This window comes from Argentina silus, assembly GCF_951799395.1.
Source record: "Argentina silus genome assembly, chromosome: 2".
NCBI classification, from domain to species: Eukaryota; Metazoa; Chordata; class Actinopteri; order Argentiniformes; family Argentinidae; genus Argentina; species Argentina silus.
Genome location: NC_139656.1, coordinates 19,362,950 through 19,382,141, shown reverse-complemented (window position 1 = coordinate 19,382,141; position 19,192 = coordinate 19,362,950). Strand labels below are relative to the sequence as shown.

At 39.8% G+C, this 19,192-nt stretch overlaps 1 protein-coding gene across 1 annotated transcript; it reads right to left on the bottom strand.

The window, feature by feature from the left end:
- Positions 1–1,485: 1,485 nt before the first annotated feature.
- cdh5 (cadherin 5) lies at positions 1,486–15,090 on the bottom strand. The gene is made up of 12 exons (XM_083664950.1): positions 14,679–15,090; positions 12,105–12,326; positions 11,070–11,349; positions 10,733–10,849; positions 10,425–10,592; positions 10,020–10,201; positions 9,405–9,655; positions 8,944–9,077; positions 8,486–8,595; positions 8,264–8,366; positions 6,361–6,606; positions 1,486–5,096 (listed from the first exon to the last, which is right to left on the bottom strand). The coding sequence occupies exons 2-12, from the start codon at positions 12,324–12,326 to the stop codon at positions 4,612–4,614; spliced, it is 2,298 nt and encodes a 765-aa protein (XP_083521076.1). The 5' UTR covers positions 14,679–15,090; the 3' UTR covers positions 1,486–4,611.
- Positions 15,091–19,192: the final 4,102 nt, after the last annotated feature.

Genomic DNA, 19,192 nt, shown 5'->3' with positions numbered 1-19,192 from the left:
GATTTGATCCTATTAAACCTAAGTATGTTAACATAAACTATAAACTAAATGTTTATGACCTTATATGACCACACTGTCTGAAGGTTAAGCAGGAGAAAATCTATTCTCTGCAAAAGCACAGGTTTCGATGTTATGGTCTTGCCTGGGCTCTGCATTTGTAATATTGTACTGTCTCCCAGTGTTCATTTAGGCAAACTACAGCCCTGCACCAGTTCTTCAGATCAGACTCCACTTCAACAGTTCAATTTAGAACTACATTTTGCATAATTAGTTTTGATATGCTACAGACACAAGTTATGAAAAACATGTATCAACGTACTGGAGTATCACATTTCACTGTTCACTACAGTATAGCTGTTTTACCTCCATCCTTACACATCATTCAATACGAAATAATCAACATTTAGAATTAAAAGAGGGATAGATTTTTTTTTAAATATCATTTGGGGAAATTGGCCAATATGTTGGTTTGTTTTAAAGCAATGTAATAAATCTTTGTACAAAGTAAGATTAAAATATGATCATAATGTCTAATCTAATCTTGTTTGTGAAGTCCTTGTTTGTGAAGTAATTGTTAACATCTTTTCAGCAATTCAAAATGACATTGTCCCTCAGATATGGTCCTCTGGGATTCGCTCTGCTGTAGAGTAGTTTAGGTCTAGGTTCACAGTCATCCGGCCCCAGTTCACAGTGTAACTGAGGATACCAGGAGCTGTCTGGCTGCCTGCTGATGATGGTTGGAAAATATGATGGGATGTTTCTTGAGTCCTCCGGTCCTCCCAACTCCCAACTTTCCTCCTCAACCCCAACTCATCCTAGTATTTCATATACACAGTAACATCCTCTGTAACAAACCTAGGTCAAAATTGTGTTTTCTTCTCATTAATTTAAGATGTGATTGATATTAGCACACTGAGTGGACAGGTTTTGCACTTTTGAGACTATTCCATTGGTACTATTGTACTTCACCTACTGTATTTGAAGAAATCAAATACTATTCGACCCACTGTCCAACTCATTAACAGTGACTCACAATGTCCAACACACAGGCCATCATATCAGAGACACGGAGAGGCCAAACACTTTCCTTGAACTTTTCAAATGTCAGAAAGAAAAAGTGTGTGTGTGTGTGTGTGTGTGTGTGTGTGTGTGTGTGTGTGTGTGTGTGTGTGTGTGTGTGTGTGTGTGTGTGTGAAGATTCAGGAAATCCCCACTGGGTGTTAACTGAGTGGTGCTGGGAGTGTGACATCACTATGGCATTTCCTCTTGTGTCTGTGAGCAAAGCATTATGGATATCTCTATGATCGTATACAGTATGCACATGGGCACCTCCTATGTTCCTTTGGACCTCGGGGATCCCCTCTCGCTGGTTTTGAAGACACCTGAAAACAACCCTCTGACACTAATGACTTTACAAACCAGTTTAGTTTAGACATTATTATCATATTTTAATCTTACTTTATAGAAAGATTTATTACGGTGCTCTAAAACAAACCACTGCATTGGCCAATTTCCCTAAATTATATTTTGAAAATGTACAATTATGAAATGTAGTTTTATTTTCACCTGGCATTTGGGAACAATAAAGTACAAACATGGTGCTCCTTATTTGAGTGATATGTTTATTCTACACATACAAAATAGTTTTTTAAGAAAAAGCAGTTGATTTTCACAAAACTAACCGCAGAAAGGGTTGTGTTCACCATTAACAGACTTTCATAAACCAAGGCACATATTGCTCCCTTATTAAATAGTGTCTGCATACAAAAGAAATGCATTTCAATGTTTTTCCCCTCTCATTTGGTGCCTAATACTGACACCTACTGGTGTGTATTTACAGTGTACAGGTAGACTCGCACATACAATGCATACAGTACACATACACTATCACTCAGGTGTAAAAAAATATGGAAAAAAACTTCTTATTTTACACTTTACAGCAGACATAAACCAGTATCAAGAAAAGTCATGTTGAAATAATGCAAAAGGATGTGAGGCCAAAATCAATTAATCTTCAGGCACATTTCCTATACAGTGTAGACAAAACTATATTTCCAGTACTCACAATTTAATTAACATAGATAAAGTATTGCCAAGTCTTATTGCCTTTTGAAAATGATTCCACAAGTTTTACATATGATTATACAGAGCACCATTAACAATGAGAGTTCCCTTTTCAACTGAGTTTGTGATTCGCAGTGATTCCCATCAGAACATAGAACCACCAGTAACATAGATTGGTTATGTTGGATAGAATTGGAGTACTGGAGTTAAATCATAGCACAGCTTACTATAGTGGCAACTTGGTGTAACCCCTGCAAGTTTCACCATACAGATCTTTGGTAGATGGGCGACACAAAAAATTAAAAGTTGCCTGGTGGTAAAGCCATCATGCCTTCGACATTGTTCTTTATATATTTTTCCCTCTTCCAAGGTTTTTTCCCAGGCAGGAAAACAGGAAAAGGGCCACAATGTGTTGTTTTACTTAAAAGATAACAGGGCAGGAAGAGGGCTTCCTCGCTCGCATATGTACAGGAAGCTAGATTCCAGTGTTTTGTTTGGGTGATTGGAGGGGTTGAGTCCACTGTTTGAGAGAGGTTGATGGGAGCTCAGCTCTCTGTGTATATGATCCCAACAGGAAAATGGTAAGATGGCTTCCACATATTGTATCCATAGTTTATGAGATGTGGTTCCAAGTAGGCAAAGTTTTAGTACAAGGGGAAACGGTCTAAATACAAGATATAATGAAAATGAAAATAGGACTAAAGCGTTGCTCCTGACTTTCTGTCTTCAGTAGAGAATCACAATGGCAATGAAGCTAAACTTGAACCTTTTTAGATAGCCAGATTATTACTTTAGTAATCTGAGTTGATGTAAAAAATAAATAAATAATGACAGATATAAAAAATGTAAGCATTTACTCAGAGATGAAAGGTTAAAGTAATTCAGATAAAATCTGCTACTGTGCTACTTCATGTTTCCTGAGTAGGTTGTAATACTGTTGTTATAGTGGACCTTAGAGACTTAAGCTCCATCCACAACAATTGATGTGTTGATGATTCCTGTCAAATATACTGGGGACGGACTTTAATTCTTTCTAAGCTCAGTTATCGACATTTCCTGCCAAGCTCCCTGGGCAATAGTCTTCCTGATGAGAAATCTCAGTCTGTCTGAAGGACAATTCAGACCAACACAATGACTCACCATCTACTACAGCAAAAAAAAAAAAAAACATACATCAAAAGTAAAGTTTACACTTATTTTTATATGATGAGTAATTAAACTTAGTTGGAAATGTTTAGTTTTTATCTTCTTTAGGTATCAAATGAAGATGGTGTTCTGGTGTGCATCACGAATGAACTGTTTTACATCAAAACTGTGTCCCTTAATTGTCATATTTACATGACAGAAAAAAATAAAAATATAGAAAAGAGATCTGTTTTTTTTCCTCTTTTTGTCATCAGAAATGTGTCACAGGGAAGAAGAAGAAGACGAAGAAGAAGAAGAAGAAGAAGAAGAAGAAGAAGAAGAAGAAGAAAAAGAAAAAGAAGAAGAAAAAGAAGAAGAAGAAGACGAAGATAAAATTAAAGCTGCAAGCAACTATTAACAGGGTCTAAGCCTAATGGCAAGGTCATGGGATCAAACGGCTATCTGAGAATGGTCAAGGGAGAGTCTTGGAGATGTGACCTTGTTGATGAAGTCATTGCCTAATATTCTGAAATTTGTTCCTAATAAAACAGTAGGCAGAGAAAATTTGTGTTCCAAGTTTCATAATGATAGTGCAAACCGTCTTTGATTTATAGGCATTTATATGATAGACCATGTCTACAAGCCCAACAATATGTCCAAACATGACCACGTTTAAGATATTGGCTTATGCAGAGCATGTGAACCAGATTTAATTTGGTTAACCACATCAACAAAGATATCAAAAGATGGCTATTATGGTGCCCACTTTTGGTTGATTTGCATGTCGCTTTAGGGGTATGACCCTGAGAGCTTAATAGACCTGTGAAAGTTTCATGATAGGAGTAATTGTCTTTGACTTATAACCATTTATGTAAGAGACCACACCTGGATCTTGTAAGCACCTCTGTTCATTGATGCTACATACCAAGTTTGGTGCTGATAGGTCAATAACTGTAAAAGCCTTAGTTTTTTAGGTGTTTTTCACAAAATTCAAAATGGTGCAAAATCAATATATGGCCTTTCAAAGTTAGCAATTTCAAACTTGTTATAGCCCCCCCATTAGGCCAAGGGGTGAATATTACATTTGGGGGTAGTGGTCACCACTTCCTATCATACTGCCAAGTATGGCATCTTAATAATAATAAAAACCCTAACAATAACAATAGGGTTCTATGCCCTACGGACTTAGCCCCCTAATAATAATAATAATAATAATAATAATAATAATAATAATAATAATAATTTTATTTCAACACCATCAAGTGGGCAAATTCTCACAAAAGAGAATGACCTAAATTGGCACAGGCTTGAACGGACTCATACTGTCCTATGATTGGACGCACTAGTGGTGGATTTTAATCCCAGTGTGACGTTGGTCAAACAAAGATGGTGGGCTGAGCAACGTCTTTTGGCTCAGTATTCTTAGTATGGGCTGTAACTCCCAGATCCATCCACCCCATAGAGCTCAGCCAGGGTCCTGAAGCGAGGACCCCAGTCATTTAGAAAGTCATAGTCCAGGTTCGAGCCGGTTGAAGAGCTATCCAGGGAACTGAGACTTCCCGCCAGGGACTCAGGCCCCTCATAGCCATAAATGTGTAGGGTATCGTAGGGGATCCCGTCCCTGTCATGGTCTGCCTCGTCTTTCTTCACCTCGATCATCATGGCCATGTCGCCCTTGCAAGCGGGGGGTTTCTGCACCATGGCATAGAGGCTGGGCCCCTGTCTCATGGTGCCGTCGTGGCACGCCGAAGTCAGGATCGACACGTCGTAGCCGTTGGTGTCCATCTCACCGCCGCCCTCCTCGTCATAGGTCACCAACTGCTCGTGGATCTCCCCTGAGTTCTTGCCCAGCGTGACTAGCGTGTCCTTCTGGTAACGCTTTCTCATAACGATGAGGATGACTATGACTGAAATGAGAAAAATGAGAAAAACTTCTTAATGGCAACAGGTGTAGTGCATTATGATAAGGTTATAATGCATTATAACACTTAGAATTTCATACTACCATCTCATTATGATCCTCAGGTATTATGAGCTATTTTGAATCAGTGAAAAGACATAACATAGACTAAGACTGACTTATAACAAGTAAGGATGCCTATTAATACATGTCAGTGGTAAGTCAATTGTTACTGATATATCTGTGCCACATGCTTTGTGGTTTTAATAAGCACCAAGAAATATATAGGCTCAAAAAGCTTTTCTTTCATACAGTAAATGAGATCTGTGAGAAAATACTTCCTTGAATGGATCTGCAGTAAATTGCTTTGAGAACTCATAGGATAATGACCTCCTTGTTTAAAAGTTAATCTCTGCTTCATTCTGTCTTTGATAACAAGACAGCTGCATAACTGATCATCTTCTCATTAGTCTTCTCATTCTTCTCCTGTTTTTCCCACATATCTGCTTTTGTTAGACGTCTGCTGCAGTGCTACTTCTCTCTCTCTGCTTCAGTTAGGAGCTTTTCACAAAACATCATTGGCACATTGCTCATCTAATATGACAAATGGCTTCCTCCCAAGAAAGCAGAGCCGAGAAAGTATCAAAGAGAATATTCAGCTCAATACTTCCCATTCTTGCCATTATTTACATAGCTTGTAGTGTGTGATTGTGCATTATTCATACTATCAACAACACAGAGGTAAAATCCCTCACAAATACAACCTTGTCTTAAAATAAAACAAAACAACAAAACCCGTGAAATGAGTCGCCTGCCATCACCCAGGATTTGAATTCCTCACATTTATCATTGATATAATCTAGCCTTCGCCTCATAATATTAATACTTCATGGTAAAACCCCAAAACACCACAAGCCAAAGTGTGTGTCTTCTTCAATCAGCTCTGTTGTATTTTTCTTGAAATGAGTGACAATGGTACAGTATAGTGGGATGCCAGTTAAAATGGAGGAGGGCTGTAGGAGAGAGAGTAGCCCAATCTCAATGGTCTAAAATGGCTTCCTCCTCCTTCCCATCATCTGCACTGAAGTCACAACATTGGCTGGTGAAGGCAATTTCTGCCATATTGTTTTCACCTATCCTGTGTTTTTATGTCAATGCAGAGGAAGGAGAGGACATGAGGAGTGAAAGCCACTTAATTTTAATTTAAATATTAAGTCAATCTCCCTCCTAACAGCTGAGAGATTTGAGATGCACCCATTGACTGAACTCACCCAGGATGGTGAGGATACATAGCAGAATGGCTATGAGGGCGTGGACACTGACACCCATCTTAAGTTGGGCTGCTTTGCACTGGGTGTGGATCCTCTTGCTGTCGCATCGGCACACTTTGATTGGCAGGGGGGTGATGCTACTCTTGGGAGGCCTGCCTCCATCGTTGATCCCAATCTCCAGCACGTAATCCCTGGGGTCATCCACACTGAAGGTCCCATGTTTCAACACAATGCTAGCTGTATTATCTAGAAGGAGATTAAACATTACCAATGTTAATCACTTTCTTAGTCATCAGAGGTTTCCTCTGCTTGGATTTTAACGTCATTTTGAAACATTATTGCACTGGTTTCTTAGATTCCATTGGTAATTTCTTGCCCAACTAATCTCTGAGTAATTTTTAAAGGGATTGTTGAGCTCAATGACTTGCTTGAACCCACTTTGATTGATGATTTAGGCATTACATTGAAATCATGCTAATTTATGGTATATTGACCTCTGTTGATATTTGGTACAAAAAAATTATAAGCCGCAGGTGCCTACCGGTACATTGAAACAAATGAACTTTACACAGGCTTTAACGAAACACGGCTTGTAACAAAAATAAATAGGCTTTAACGAAACACGGCTTGTAACAAAAATTAGCGGTAAACAGTAGCCTACCAAGCCTACCGACCTCATCCATATTTATGATGTCGTGCGGGCCGATGGAATGCTCCGCTATCTTTGCATCAGTGAATTTGCGGAAGTTTGAAACTTTTTCCTCGTAGTCGGGAGGGAGCTGCTGACACAGACTCGTCTTACCCTGATGGACAGGCCTTTACGTCTCATAAATCTGAGACACCACGATGGTCCACCTCTAAAATCCTCAAACTTCATTGCGGTGGCGATTGTTTTGGCTTTCAAAATGACTACCGTAATCAGAATGATGGGAAGTTTGAGCGCGCTCGATTTAATCTAAACAGTTACATTGTTTCACCTTAACCCGTTCGGCAATTTCATTGGTCTAATGAAAGCTTCATGCCGCCAAAAAACTGAGCACCGTCACATAATGTGTTTTTTGCTCAGTTTTTTGGCGGCATGAAAGCGGGAAAAATCCATAAATTAGCCGCGTCATTGTTTAAGCCGCGAGGTTCAAAGCGTGGGAAAAAAGTAGCGGCTTATAGTCCGGAAATTACGGTAAGTCATTTTGTAATTTGGGTGAACTTTCCCTTTAATTTTGAGTGAAATTACACCTATTCAGACAGACATGTAAGCCACAGTATCATGGATGTAATACTTCAGATCGATATGGCCTTCACATGCACATTTCTACACTTTGCACTGTTCTTCTGTTCTGTGACATTTCTCTTGTTGCGCATGGGCTAATGTGCAGCACTCCCAGTGTGCCGTGTTGCTGGCTGATCATAACATGGTAAAATGTCACATTGAGTTTTACTATGCAGAGCAGCCAGCGAGGCAGTACACCCCAGTGCTGCACTGCTGAAACCTTCTCTAGCCAGAGAGCAAAGAGGGAGGCCATCACCATTTCTCTCCAAATATGTAATGAAGGGCTGTGGCTTTTTAAAGAGCTTGTACTTTATTAATATTGCATAGGCTCTCCATGGTTTGTTGCTGTTCTTGTTTCCACCTGACTAGGTGGGGAGTGTTCAGACGTCAGATTGCTTTAGAGCCAGAGCATTGCGCAGACGATTTCTCAGCCACTGGGGACAGGAGCTTTATCCTGAGCCTTGTATTTGAACCTGTCATCCACCCCCACATTGTCCCTGTTATACTGACCCCAACCGCCCCTTCTACCATGGTACTAGTAGAGTGCATCCGTCTGCCAATCTGAAGGCTTAACAACAAACATTGAGTGCCACTTTGCCATTCTTGTATGCAGTACAAATCATCATTTGCTCTCACCTTTGTTATCGATGAGTGAAAAGTTGGCACTGTCCTTTACCAATGTGAAGCTGAAAGAGGGCGTTTGATCATCTTTGTCTGTGGCTCTTACTGTCCCAATGGTCTAGTTGAGAGAAAGAAATGGGGCATAATGTGTACAACTTCCAGTGGTGTACCAAACAGCTAGATAGTTAAAAGACTGATTATATGGTTGCTTGATGAAATCTCTTAGTAACAGCCTACCGTGGCAATCATATCATTTTCACAGATGAAAATCTCTTCAATGGACAGCTCTGGTTCATTGTCGTTGATATCAAGGACCAGCAGGTTGACATTTACGTATGATTCCAGTCCTTAGGAGGAGAAAGGAAGCATGCTCTCACAGTTTGTCAAATACTTGAAGCACACTTTGAGAACACTCTTCCTTAATTAAGAGAAGAAAAAGTTTGGTCATGAATTACATTTTCACACATTATCACAATCCAGTCCTTGAGGGTCGCAGTGTCAGTGGGTTTTTTGCTTCTCCCTTGTACTTGATTGATCACTGAAAGTAACTGATTGGACAGGGAGTCCATCACACCTGATTTCCAGGTCAAAATCAGACTATAGTTAAAAGGGAAGAATAAAAACCAGCGCATATTGCGGGTAAGAGTTTGAGACCTCTGTGTTAAAACTTTGATCTACAGTGAAGGTAATCTTACCATTTGGTTCCTCCTTTGCTTTAACCTGAAACATGTGAGTGGCCTCCAGCTCCCGATCCAACTTCCTGTCTGTGAACAGTTGTCCAGTGATGGGGTTTATACCGATGGGACAGTCTTTATCCTCAATGGAGTACCTGCATTGAGAGAGGCACCACTTTAAACAGGATCACTTTGAAGGCCTTCAGAAATGTCATTTGAAAGTGTGACAAAAGTGTTACAAGCTGTTATATCGCCCTTTTTGTAGCATACACAAATTATGTGTGATGCATCTGAAGTATGTATGCCTTATAGGGAAAGGTCCCACTTTAAACAAAGGATATTCTAATATTCTAATCCTTAACCTGATATAAGGCAGACATAGATGGCTCACAAATGATTTACAAGCATGTTCTTGCTTTGCCAAATGTGGCACAAAAAGTTCAGTTTTGTGTGTTATCTTAGTGCAAATGTGTGATGCATACCGTATGGTTTTGTTGACTAGATCAGGATCCCTGGCCGTAACGACTCCAATATTATTGACCATGACTTCCTCCATCACGTTGAAGTTGTAGATGCTCTTACCAAAGACCGGTGGCTCATCAATATCGAGCACTTTGATGGTGATCTGGGCTTTAGTCACCGCATTATCCTTGTTGTCGGCAGGCGACTGCAGGCTGTTCTCCCTCACGTGCACGAAGAATGTGTAGCTGCTCTTGGTTTCATAATCAAGCCCCTGTAAAAATTGTTAATGAAACAGGAAGAGACTCAATACATGCTTGCACATAGCACAGTATATTCTTCAGAAAATATATCACTCTCATAGGCTGTTATCAATAATGTAGTGACTCTACTGATACACAAACAGAATAATAATAATAATAATAATAATAATAATAATAATAATACAATATTAACATTTTCATGACTTCATGATTTCTTTCAAGGAGTATGGTTTCGATTTTTCAGTCTCTGCTCTGACACGTGCATACTGTGGAATAGTGATCTAGTTTAGTGCTGTGAGGCAACTTTAGGATTAGCTATTGAGGAGAATGTGCATGAGTTTCACTGAAAGGTTGACAGTTAGGGGTCAGGAATACCTGTTTGAGCATCAGGGTGCCATCTTTTGTTGGGCTCCGCTCCATATCAAACATGTTGTTGAATTGAGGAGCGATGGTGAAGATGGGGTCTTTATTCTGCAGCTCATCTCTGTCCTCAAGCTCCAGGGTGCCAACTTTAACTTCCCTCTTCTGGTTCTCAGGCACATTAAATTCATAGGATTCTGCGAGCAAGAGATGAGACCTGGTTTAAATATATCTGTCAAAAATGCAATTTATAGTTGTGGAACCATGTACAGTATAAGAGCGTGCAGCTTCTGAAAGACAACAGTAGTAGTGCTTAACAGTATAAACTATAATTTGAAATGCCCTTTTAAACAGTAATTCCAAAACATCTATACATGTTATCCCAGTAAGGTTTGTCCTAGTAAGACTGACTGCCCTTACTTTGTTTAAAGGTAGCCATGTTGTCATTGATGTCGCTCACTGTGATAGTGACAGAGGTGGTGGCAGTGCCCCCTGTTGTCATCCCTCGCATGTCCTGGGCCTGGACCACAACCACGTAGAGACTCTGGCTTTCACGGTCCAGGTTTTCATACTTGGAGGTGAGCATCCCTGAAATGTGCAGATTTACTTAGGCTTGATTCACGACTCATGCACCTTTAGAGATGTGACCACATCAATAAATAAATATGAAAAGTATAAATACTTGAAAAGATCTATTTTTCATGCATTCAAATGAACACACATCCTACCTGTTGTGCTGTCTATATCAAAGATATCACCCCCTTTTAACAATGTGTAACGAAGCTCTCCATTGGCAGTTGTTGGATCATCTGCATCAGTGGCTTTGACCTCTATCACTTTAGTTCCTGCGCAGACAATGTAAAAAATGTGATTAAGCAACTTGAAGGTGTTCTCAAAGTAAACAACAGCATGCCTGAAACGTAAATGTTTTAGATCATTTTTTAAATGTTTTTTTAAACCGCAGAAAGACTAGTGTGTAGTGCCTATCCGTCTCCATAAATATTACACTGTAAAATAAAGCTTAACCAAACTTAAGTGCATTAAAGATTTGATCTCCCTCTGTACCTCTTTTGGATCTCTCAATGATGGACGCGTTGAATGATTGAGAAAAAACTGGAGAGTTGTCGTTGAGATCTGTGACCTGGACCACAAAATCACCCACGCTCTCCAGCATGTTGTTGTTAACATCAAACAGTTGGGCTCTGAGATGGTATTCACTCTTCACCTCTCTATCCAGCTTCTCAGTGACGTAGAGGTCGCCTTTCTCATCTACGGTGAAAATGGTATTGGCACCTTCGCCCTCAATGACATATCGTGTCTTAATGTCAGATTTGGTTGACTTAAGCTGTAAATAGCAGAACACAAAGCCATTTTACTGGAAAGCCATTGTTAGTATAATTATTGTCATGAGCCTCATAGCTGTCCTAATATCATGTTTTTGTTGCTTCTGTAAACGCATCATCATGAAAGTTTTTTAGGGAGTAAACATCAAAAGTTCATTTTAAGAAACAAAAAGGTTTTTCAAGTGAAATGTCCCTTTAGATTAAGACATACTGTAATGGTTAACTAGCAGTCATTTTTCCTCTTATCAGACACTCGACTATACAAAACATATCATGTTTCAATCAGCTACCTATGACACATGCAGCTGTATGGGAGTGATAGAATCATCACTGAATATTCTTTTTTGCCATTTAATCAAATTGTTTCAGGTGTAAGATACAGTATTTGAGTAATTTGTAGAAATAATCTAAAGTCACTTAAGAATGTTATTAAAAGAAAACGGTGGCTTTTCATCAGCATTATTTATTGTATGTAGTCTTGGATGAATGATGGAATTTACTGCAATTATTTGACAAAATTCCATTAATCATTACTACTTTTGTCACCCACATGGTTAACTGAATAAGAACTAGAATACTGCCCCCAAACAGAAGATTATGCCTGTTATCTGTGCGTTGTCATATGTCAATATAATAATCATCTGCTGAAGCTGAACCTCTCAAATATCAGTATATTTTGGCCTATTGATTTGATATTAGTTGCATTAGTGTATTTGCAACTGTAGTGCATGTGCAATATGGTAAAGCAACCACATACCTTTCCAATTTTGTATGGGAATGGTGCTGGCTTCTCCTCCTCCACAAAACGGGAGTTCCACAGCCATTCTCTCTTATGCCTGTGCAGAACTTGATTGGCTTGGAGTGCTTGGCGTTTGTCACCATGCTCCGCCATGGTTAGACTAAGGGTAAGGGCCAAAGCAAGTAGTCCTGTCCATAGCTTTGTCCCAGGCATCTGCCTCCACACAGACTGTGTCATCATCTAAGTGAGTAGGAAGAAGCAGAGAATTTGATCCAGGCTTCAGGCAATGGCAGGGGAGTATGACATTAATATGACAGAAGACTTTGTGTGCCTAGTGGATCTGAAGTATAGCTGAAAGATATAGATTAAGTATACATAATTACTACATAACCCTGTAGTTTAGAATGAACCAAACAGTATTTATTTGGTCATTACTATGTAACTACTGTTTTACTATAATTGCATTTCTGAGGATATACCAGGTTGATAGTGGACTGTGAAATTAAAGAGTCAACTTTAAATGTAATATTTTGTCTGCCATTGACCAAGCATTGACACAGTTACAGTTTAAATCAATTTCATTTCCAACAGTGTACTGCATGAAATGGGTTAGTTTCAAACGAAAACAGGTAACTTTTCTGAGAAAAGTAGAGCTGAAATGGTCCTTGTCTTTGTGGTCAAGGGGATAGCAAGGCATTAAAGATTTCATCTGGATTATTACATTTTTATTGTTACCAGCCATTAGCAGTGGATATTCAAATTAGCCCTAACCCTATAATTCGTAAATGTTCCGAAATAGCTTAATCTCATATTCTTCTGACCTCCAAAAACAACGAGAATAGATTACTTTAATTAATGTCTGAATGACTGACATGAAAAACTGAAAAGGTTCAGACATTTTTTTTAAATGTCTCCCTGTCCTGCTAGTGAGCTCATGACGTTCAATACGGCCCTATGTCCGTACAGGAAGTGTAAATACAATGCCCTCGGGAAATTACTAATGAAGGGTCATCATTCCACTAAATGCTACTGTGCCCTAACACCCTTCCTGCCATTCAATTCCTCCCCCCGTCTCCCCCTGACTCCTCAAAAAGAGTATGCTGATCTTTCATTTCAATGCCTTTGCCTGTGTACAGACTCGATTTTTTCACCAATATATCTCACATCATCGTCAATGCAATATGATTAGACAGAATTTATTCAGAAGTTCTCTTGAAGTCATCTTAGTTGCTAGAAAAAAATAAATATTTTGAAAAATGCTGTATATTATTCTGCTTGAATAAATCCTAGTCCCGTATGACTCATGTAATTCACTTGTAAGTGTGCCTTTGTGGTGAGTAGTCGCAGTCAAAGTAGCATATACTGTAAAGCAAGACTCCCCCATACATGATATGGATTCATCTGTATGCTGTATGTTTATTCATACATAAGTAAAAACACTCCATTTCCATCTCATACAGTTGTCCATGTATCAAATTATTTTGACCTTGGGCATTTCTTAAAAATTTATTTCATAGCCTTAATATTGTGAAAATTGTGTGATGTGTGTGTGTTTGTGTGTGTGTGTGTGTGTGTGTGTGTGTGTGTGACGTGGGTGTATGTGTGTGTGTGTGTGTGTGTGTGTGTGTGTGTGTGTGTGTGTGTGTGTGTTTGCACACTGGTTTGCACGCTGTAGATTAAGATTTAAGGTTTAATCACAGAGCAGCTTCCAACAATCTGTTACTCACTCCTCTTGGAAACTCCGTCTGTTACTGATGAGCCGTCTACACACGCACGCACGCACGCACGCACGCACGCACGCACGCACGCACGCACGCACGCACGCACGCACGCACAGACACACACACACACACACACACACACACACACAATTTTTCAGTATAGTTATATAATATATTAACAGCTATGTTTTGGTTTCACTGGTGAACTATTCATGACAATTTATTAAAGCTTGATATGAATGAAAAGCAGCTCCCATTAGTATATTAACTTGTTTAAATGACTTGGTTATCAATCACACTGTTGGTACACAATTTGGTGTAGTTTAAATTGTTCTAAATCTATTGATGTACAGTATAAGTACAGTATGTATGTATGTATGTATGTATGTATGTATGTATGTATGTACAGTATAAGTACAGTATATAGTATGCAATGGTCAACAGTAGTTGTCAAATAAAAATGACCATATCTGAGGGTGGGTTACACTTGCTATTTGTGTCATGGAACAGGTTGCGTCCCTCAACCACACTATAACATCACAATGGCTTAAGAAACTATTTTGCTATTGTGTAACTCAAGAAGCGCAGATGGTTTAAGGATTTGTTTTTGCTTTCTCCACTTTGACTACAAGGTATTAGTACAGCCTGTTATAAATGTTAGAGTCGTTGTGGGTATCACTCTGGTGAAGGTCTGTTGACCGAAACATTGATATCTTTCTCACATCAATGTGAAGCAAAAAGAAAGCTAATGAGCTGTCATATAATTTTTGGATTCAACAACATACAATATACTCTATAACAAGTGTTTATGTTATTTTATTCTGTAGCCTACTTCCTATACCCAAACAAATACAGTTTAACAATGACTTACTAGCGAGATATTCAGATCTTCTCCTGTTCAGTTTTCCCCAGTAAGTAAGTAAGTAAGGTGAATATCAATCCAAGGTAGATCCTGGTCAAGTGCTGTAAAAGAGCAGTTGTAGTGTGTAGCTGTAGTGCTGTCCACTGTTGGCTGTGAGTCCAGTCTGAGCTCAGAGGTAGGCACTCAGGACATCCAGGCCAGCCCAGTGGCCACAGAGATCAGCCCAGTTCCCCCGGTCACACTTCCTGTTATTGTCCCTCTCTTTTTTCTTGTTCTTGTTCTTCGTTTTGAAAGGTGTTCTTCTTCGTCTTCTTCTTCTTCGTCTTCTTCTTCTTTTTCTTCTCCTTCTTCTTCTTCTTTTTCTTCTTCTTCTTCTCCTGTGGTGGTTGGTCCACAACCCCGTGACCAGTGCTGGAGAGAATCAGATAAAACAACGACAGCGTCTAATTGCAACTTGAAGGAGGGGTTAAAGGAGGAGAGATAGACGGCAGGCTTACATGCATGTGTGTTTCATGGCACCATGCGACGCTGTTGAAGTGAAGAGACTCTGGGAGGTGTAGAGAGCACCAGCCACATGTTGTTAGGAGGAGGCAGATGGAATGTGGCGTTCGTGCGCGAGTGGGGGAAAGAGGGGGGGTGCAGTAGTATTTTCACAGAGCAAAGAATGATGTGAGAAGCATTACATCCCTGCCTCTCGCCTCCTCTGTGATGAAAACAGAAAAAGAAGGAAAGAAAGCAAAGAGATTCATTATTCATACCTATGGGATAAAGATTATGATAAACAGGTTATAGAAGTTAATCCCATGCGATTCCCCACATACAGTAGTGGTATTAAATTTTTCAGGGCGCTACGGAGGGGGTGTATCAGCCTCACAGATCTTGTCTAAGCCGGTAAGTGAGATGAGTGGGCTTTCTCTCCTAGCTACTACTCTGTCTGGCGTGTCCCAGGAGTATCATCTGTAATTTGGGGAATTGGACTGGAGCTGGGATGTGTGTTTTTCTGTCAAAGCCCCCTCAGCGACGCACTCTGTTAGATCCGAAGAGAGGCAGTCAGTTTAGTGAGATTAGTCTTAAAGAGAGGGCAAGCCTGTTTGACAGGAGACCCAAGATAATACCTCAGGGCAAACAGAGAGAGAGAGAAAGAGAGAGAAAGAGAGAGAGAGATATCTGTTTTTGTTTGTTTATTTGTTTGCTTGGCAACCGTGACTTCTCAACATCGTTATGGCTCAGACAGTTACAGACGGACAAACAGTTCTCTAGAATAAGCTGATACTCCAGTAAATCACAACTCCCTCCCCTCACTTGGACTGGTCTGCTGTTACAGAATTCATCTGCTTTGACCTCACTTTTTGGCTGGGATTAAATCAATCCATTGCAGATGTGCATTTCATTTGTATAGCAGTGTCCTGGACGGAAGGAGTTGACACCTGATTGGGGAACCTGTAGTTCTATGGCGTGACCTGTTCAATGATGGCCATCCAGCACACATGCAGCCAGACTGCCAATTTTTCGACCAATTCTGAACTCTGAACAATTGCTATCAGCAATGGATTGAATCTCAATCCAAAAGCCCCGTAGACGAGAGAGAACAGCTGTTGAGACACTTCTTTATGCACACTCTTGGAGTCCATTCTTGGAAAGAAAACTTGGTGTCCTATATGCAAAGAGAATGCCTCATATTGTGTATGACTTTCCTTTAAAAGGGGGTACCTGGGAAATGTATTAAAAGTCACTTTGTAGGACTCAGGATTCAGAACACTTCATAGACTGTGATAGCGCTCGGATTAAACACACCTTGCTGGAAGATCTTATTATTGTCCTTTTGGCCATTATTCTCGTATTCGGAAGTCTAGTCACTGTTACGTGCTGCCTTGACCATTTTAGCAGTATTTAACCCTGCCAAAGACCTCAGTATGTTCTCCTAGATAATCACCCCAGCCAGTGAGGGGGAGCCAATGCCTTGTGAAGTGCTCTCTTTAAAAATAGCAGGGTTCTTGTCATGGTTCATTTGCCGAGGGTGTGCAGTACGCCGCTCGGGTCCCTCAGAGGGAGTGTTGATGTACAGTTTACAAGAGCCCATCGGACTGATCTTAATGTGAATGTGGCATTCAGCCCAGGGGCAGGATTGGGAGGGGACTGACTTTACACTCCCCCACACCCACCACCCCTCACTCACTCACTCACTCACACACACACACACACACACACACACACACACACACACACACACACACACACACACACACACACACACACACACAATATTTGGAAAGTATTCAGACTTTCACTTCACTTTTTCCACATTTTGTTATGTTACAGCCTTATTCTAAAGTGGATTAAATTAATTTTATCAATAAAATACCCCATAATGACAAAGCCAAAACAGGTTTTTAGAAATGTTTCTAAAAACCTGTTTTCGCTTTGTCATTATGGGGTGTTGTGTGTACATTGATAAGGAAAAAAAATAATTGAATCCGTTTTAGAATAAGACTGTAACATAACAAAATGTGGGAAAAGTGATGGAGAGTAACAAATCTTTCAGTAATGAACCTACACACTATTATTCTCCTCTGTCTCTCTCTACTGATTTCACCTGACTGTGAGTGATTGCCCCCTACTTTCATCACTTTTTTAGCTCCTCTGTAAATTCAGTGAGAGGTTATTTCAATGACGACAACCTGATGTGGGGGAGGTTTGTGCCCTATCTTGAATTCCCAATACCTACAGAAGGGACCTATATAATGCACTCTGCTGTTGTTGATGGAGAGGATCACCTTGAATTATGCAACATGGTTCACAGCATTAAGATTATGTATTCAAGTTTAGAAATGTTAATGCTTTTAACACAGTCAGTGTTAATTCGATTCAACCAGACTGTGGTTGCTTTAGAATGGTACACTTGAATGCTGCAAGCTCACACTAAATAAAGCAAGCAAAGCACAAGAAACAGTCGTGCAGGGAATTGGATAATGCATACATTCAGTGAGGGAAACAATTTCATTTTTTCTGGATGCTTTGCAACATTTTGTTCTGCACTATGATAGTACAGTAGGCTATTCAACTTCCCATAGATGTTATTTGATCTGATTAATTAAATTACATTAAATAGCATACATTTTGTCACATCTTACACCATTTATTTTTATCATGTGTGTGGAATGCACTTTAAACTGAATCTAACTTCAATCTCTTGAATCTCTTTCCTTTCAAGATCAATATCTCAGAATGATCATCAGTAGCCAAGATTAGATGATAAATTCCCTCAGAAACTGGAATTCCCCCCACCTCTGCCCTATATGGTAGACAAAGATCGCTGCCCATTACAGACCAATTCCATTGAGGGAATTTGGGGCATTTATTGAAATTACGTAGAACATTACGGCTTTACATTCCTAGTCTTTGTTATAACCTGCTAAATATTTTAATTGGTTCCATGTTTTAACTAAAAATCCAGATTTACTGGTGATATAGCCTAGCTCTGTTAGGCCTACTGCAGTATGGAACCCCCTGCCTTCGGCCCCTCCCTCCTTGGTGTTACAAACCATGCAATACAGACAACAGGTACAGTAGCTCTAGTAATCTAATCTAATAATAAAATAATAATAATGCATTATTTTGTTATACATATTTTGTATAGCGATTTTTTCACTACTCAAAGACACTACATCCCTACATCGAGAGAACAAGAATATATAGATAAATAACATTAAAACCAAGTTTAAAAAGATGGGTTTTGAGGGATCGTTTGAAGGAGAATGTGAACGTAAACGTAATGTTATAACCATATTTAAACCAAAAATGCAGACTGTCCCCATTTGAATTGATTGTTTGATTGGATCCGCATTATGCTAAGTTCATCTGAATGCCATGCAGTTGTACACACTCAACACACTCTCCAGAGCAGTATGGCAACAGGGAGCGTAACAATCATGGATGGATATTTGCAGCAATTAAGCTACAAAGCAAGGAAAAACTGATCATGAATTAAATAAACAGAAATAACTTGTGAGTTTCTTGGTAATGATTTGTGGCAAGGCCGGCGGTGGCTATGGGCAGGGGTGGGCTCAGCCCACCCAAACGAGCGTCTTGCCCACCCAATCAAAAGTGAAGAAAAACTTTTTTTTTTGTTCAGCCAATGGAAAAATAGCAAAGAAAATTCCAGTACCATTTCTAACTTCTGAGTGGCTGGGTAGCCTATAGCCCGCCTCCAAAATCACCCACTGCCCACCCCCTCTTCTCGTCGTGTTCAGGGACAAACACAGAGCTCTGAAGCAGACCCGTCCGATGCAGAGTGTCTCTCGGAGCATGCCGAGGGGGAGGGGTGTTGCTATGACAACTATGAACTCTGATGACTCAGATTGCACACACACAGGGCAAGGCAAAGCAAGTAAAAACACACACACGGTCACACTGTTCGTGACAAATCACACACTCAAACGCATAACCTGCTCTATCTCGTGTATGGATTGGAACAAATTAGTGTTCTAAATGTTAGTTTAACTTTGGTTAAGTTTTTGTTTATT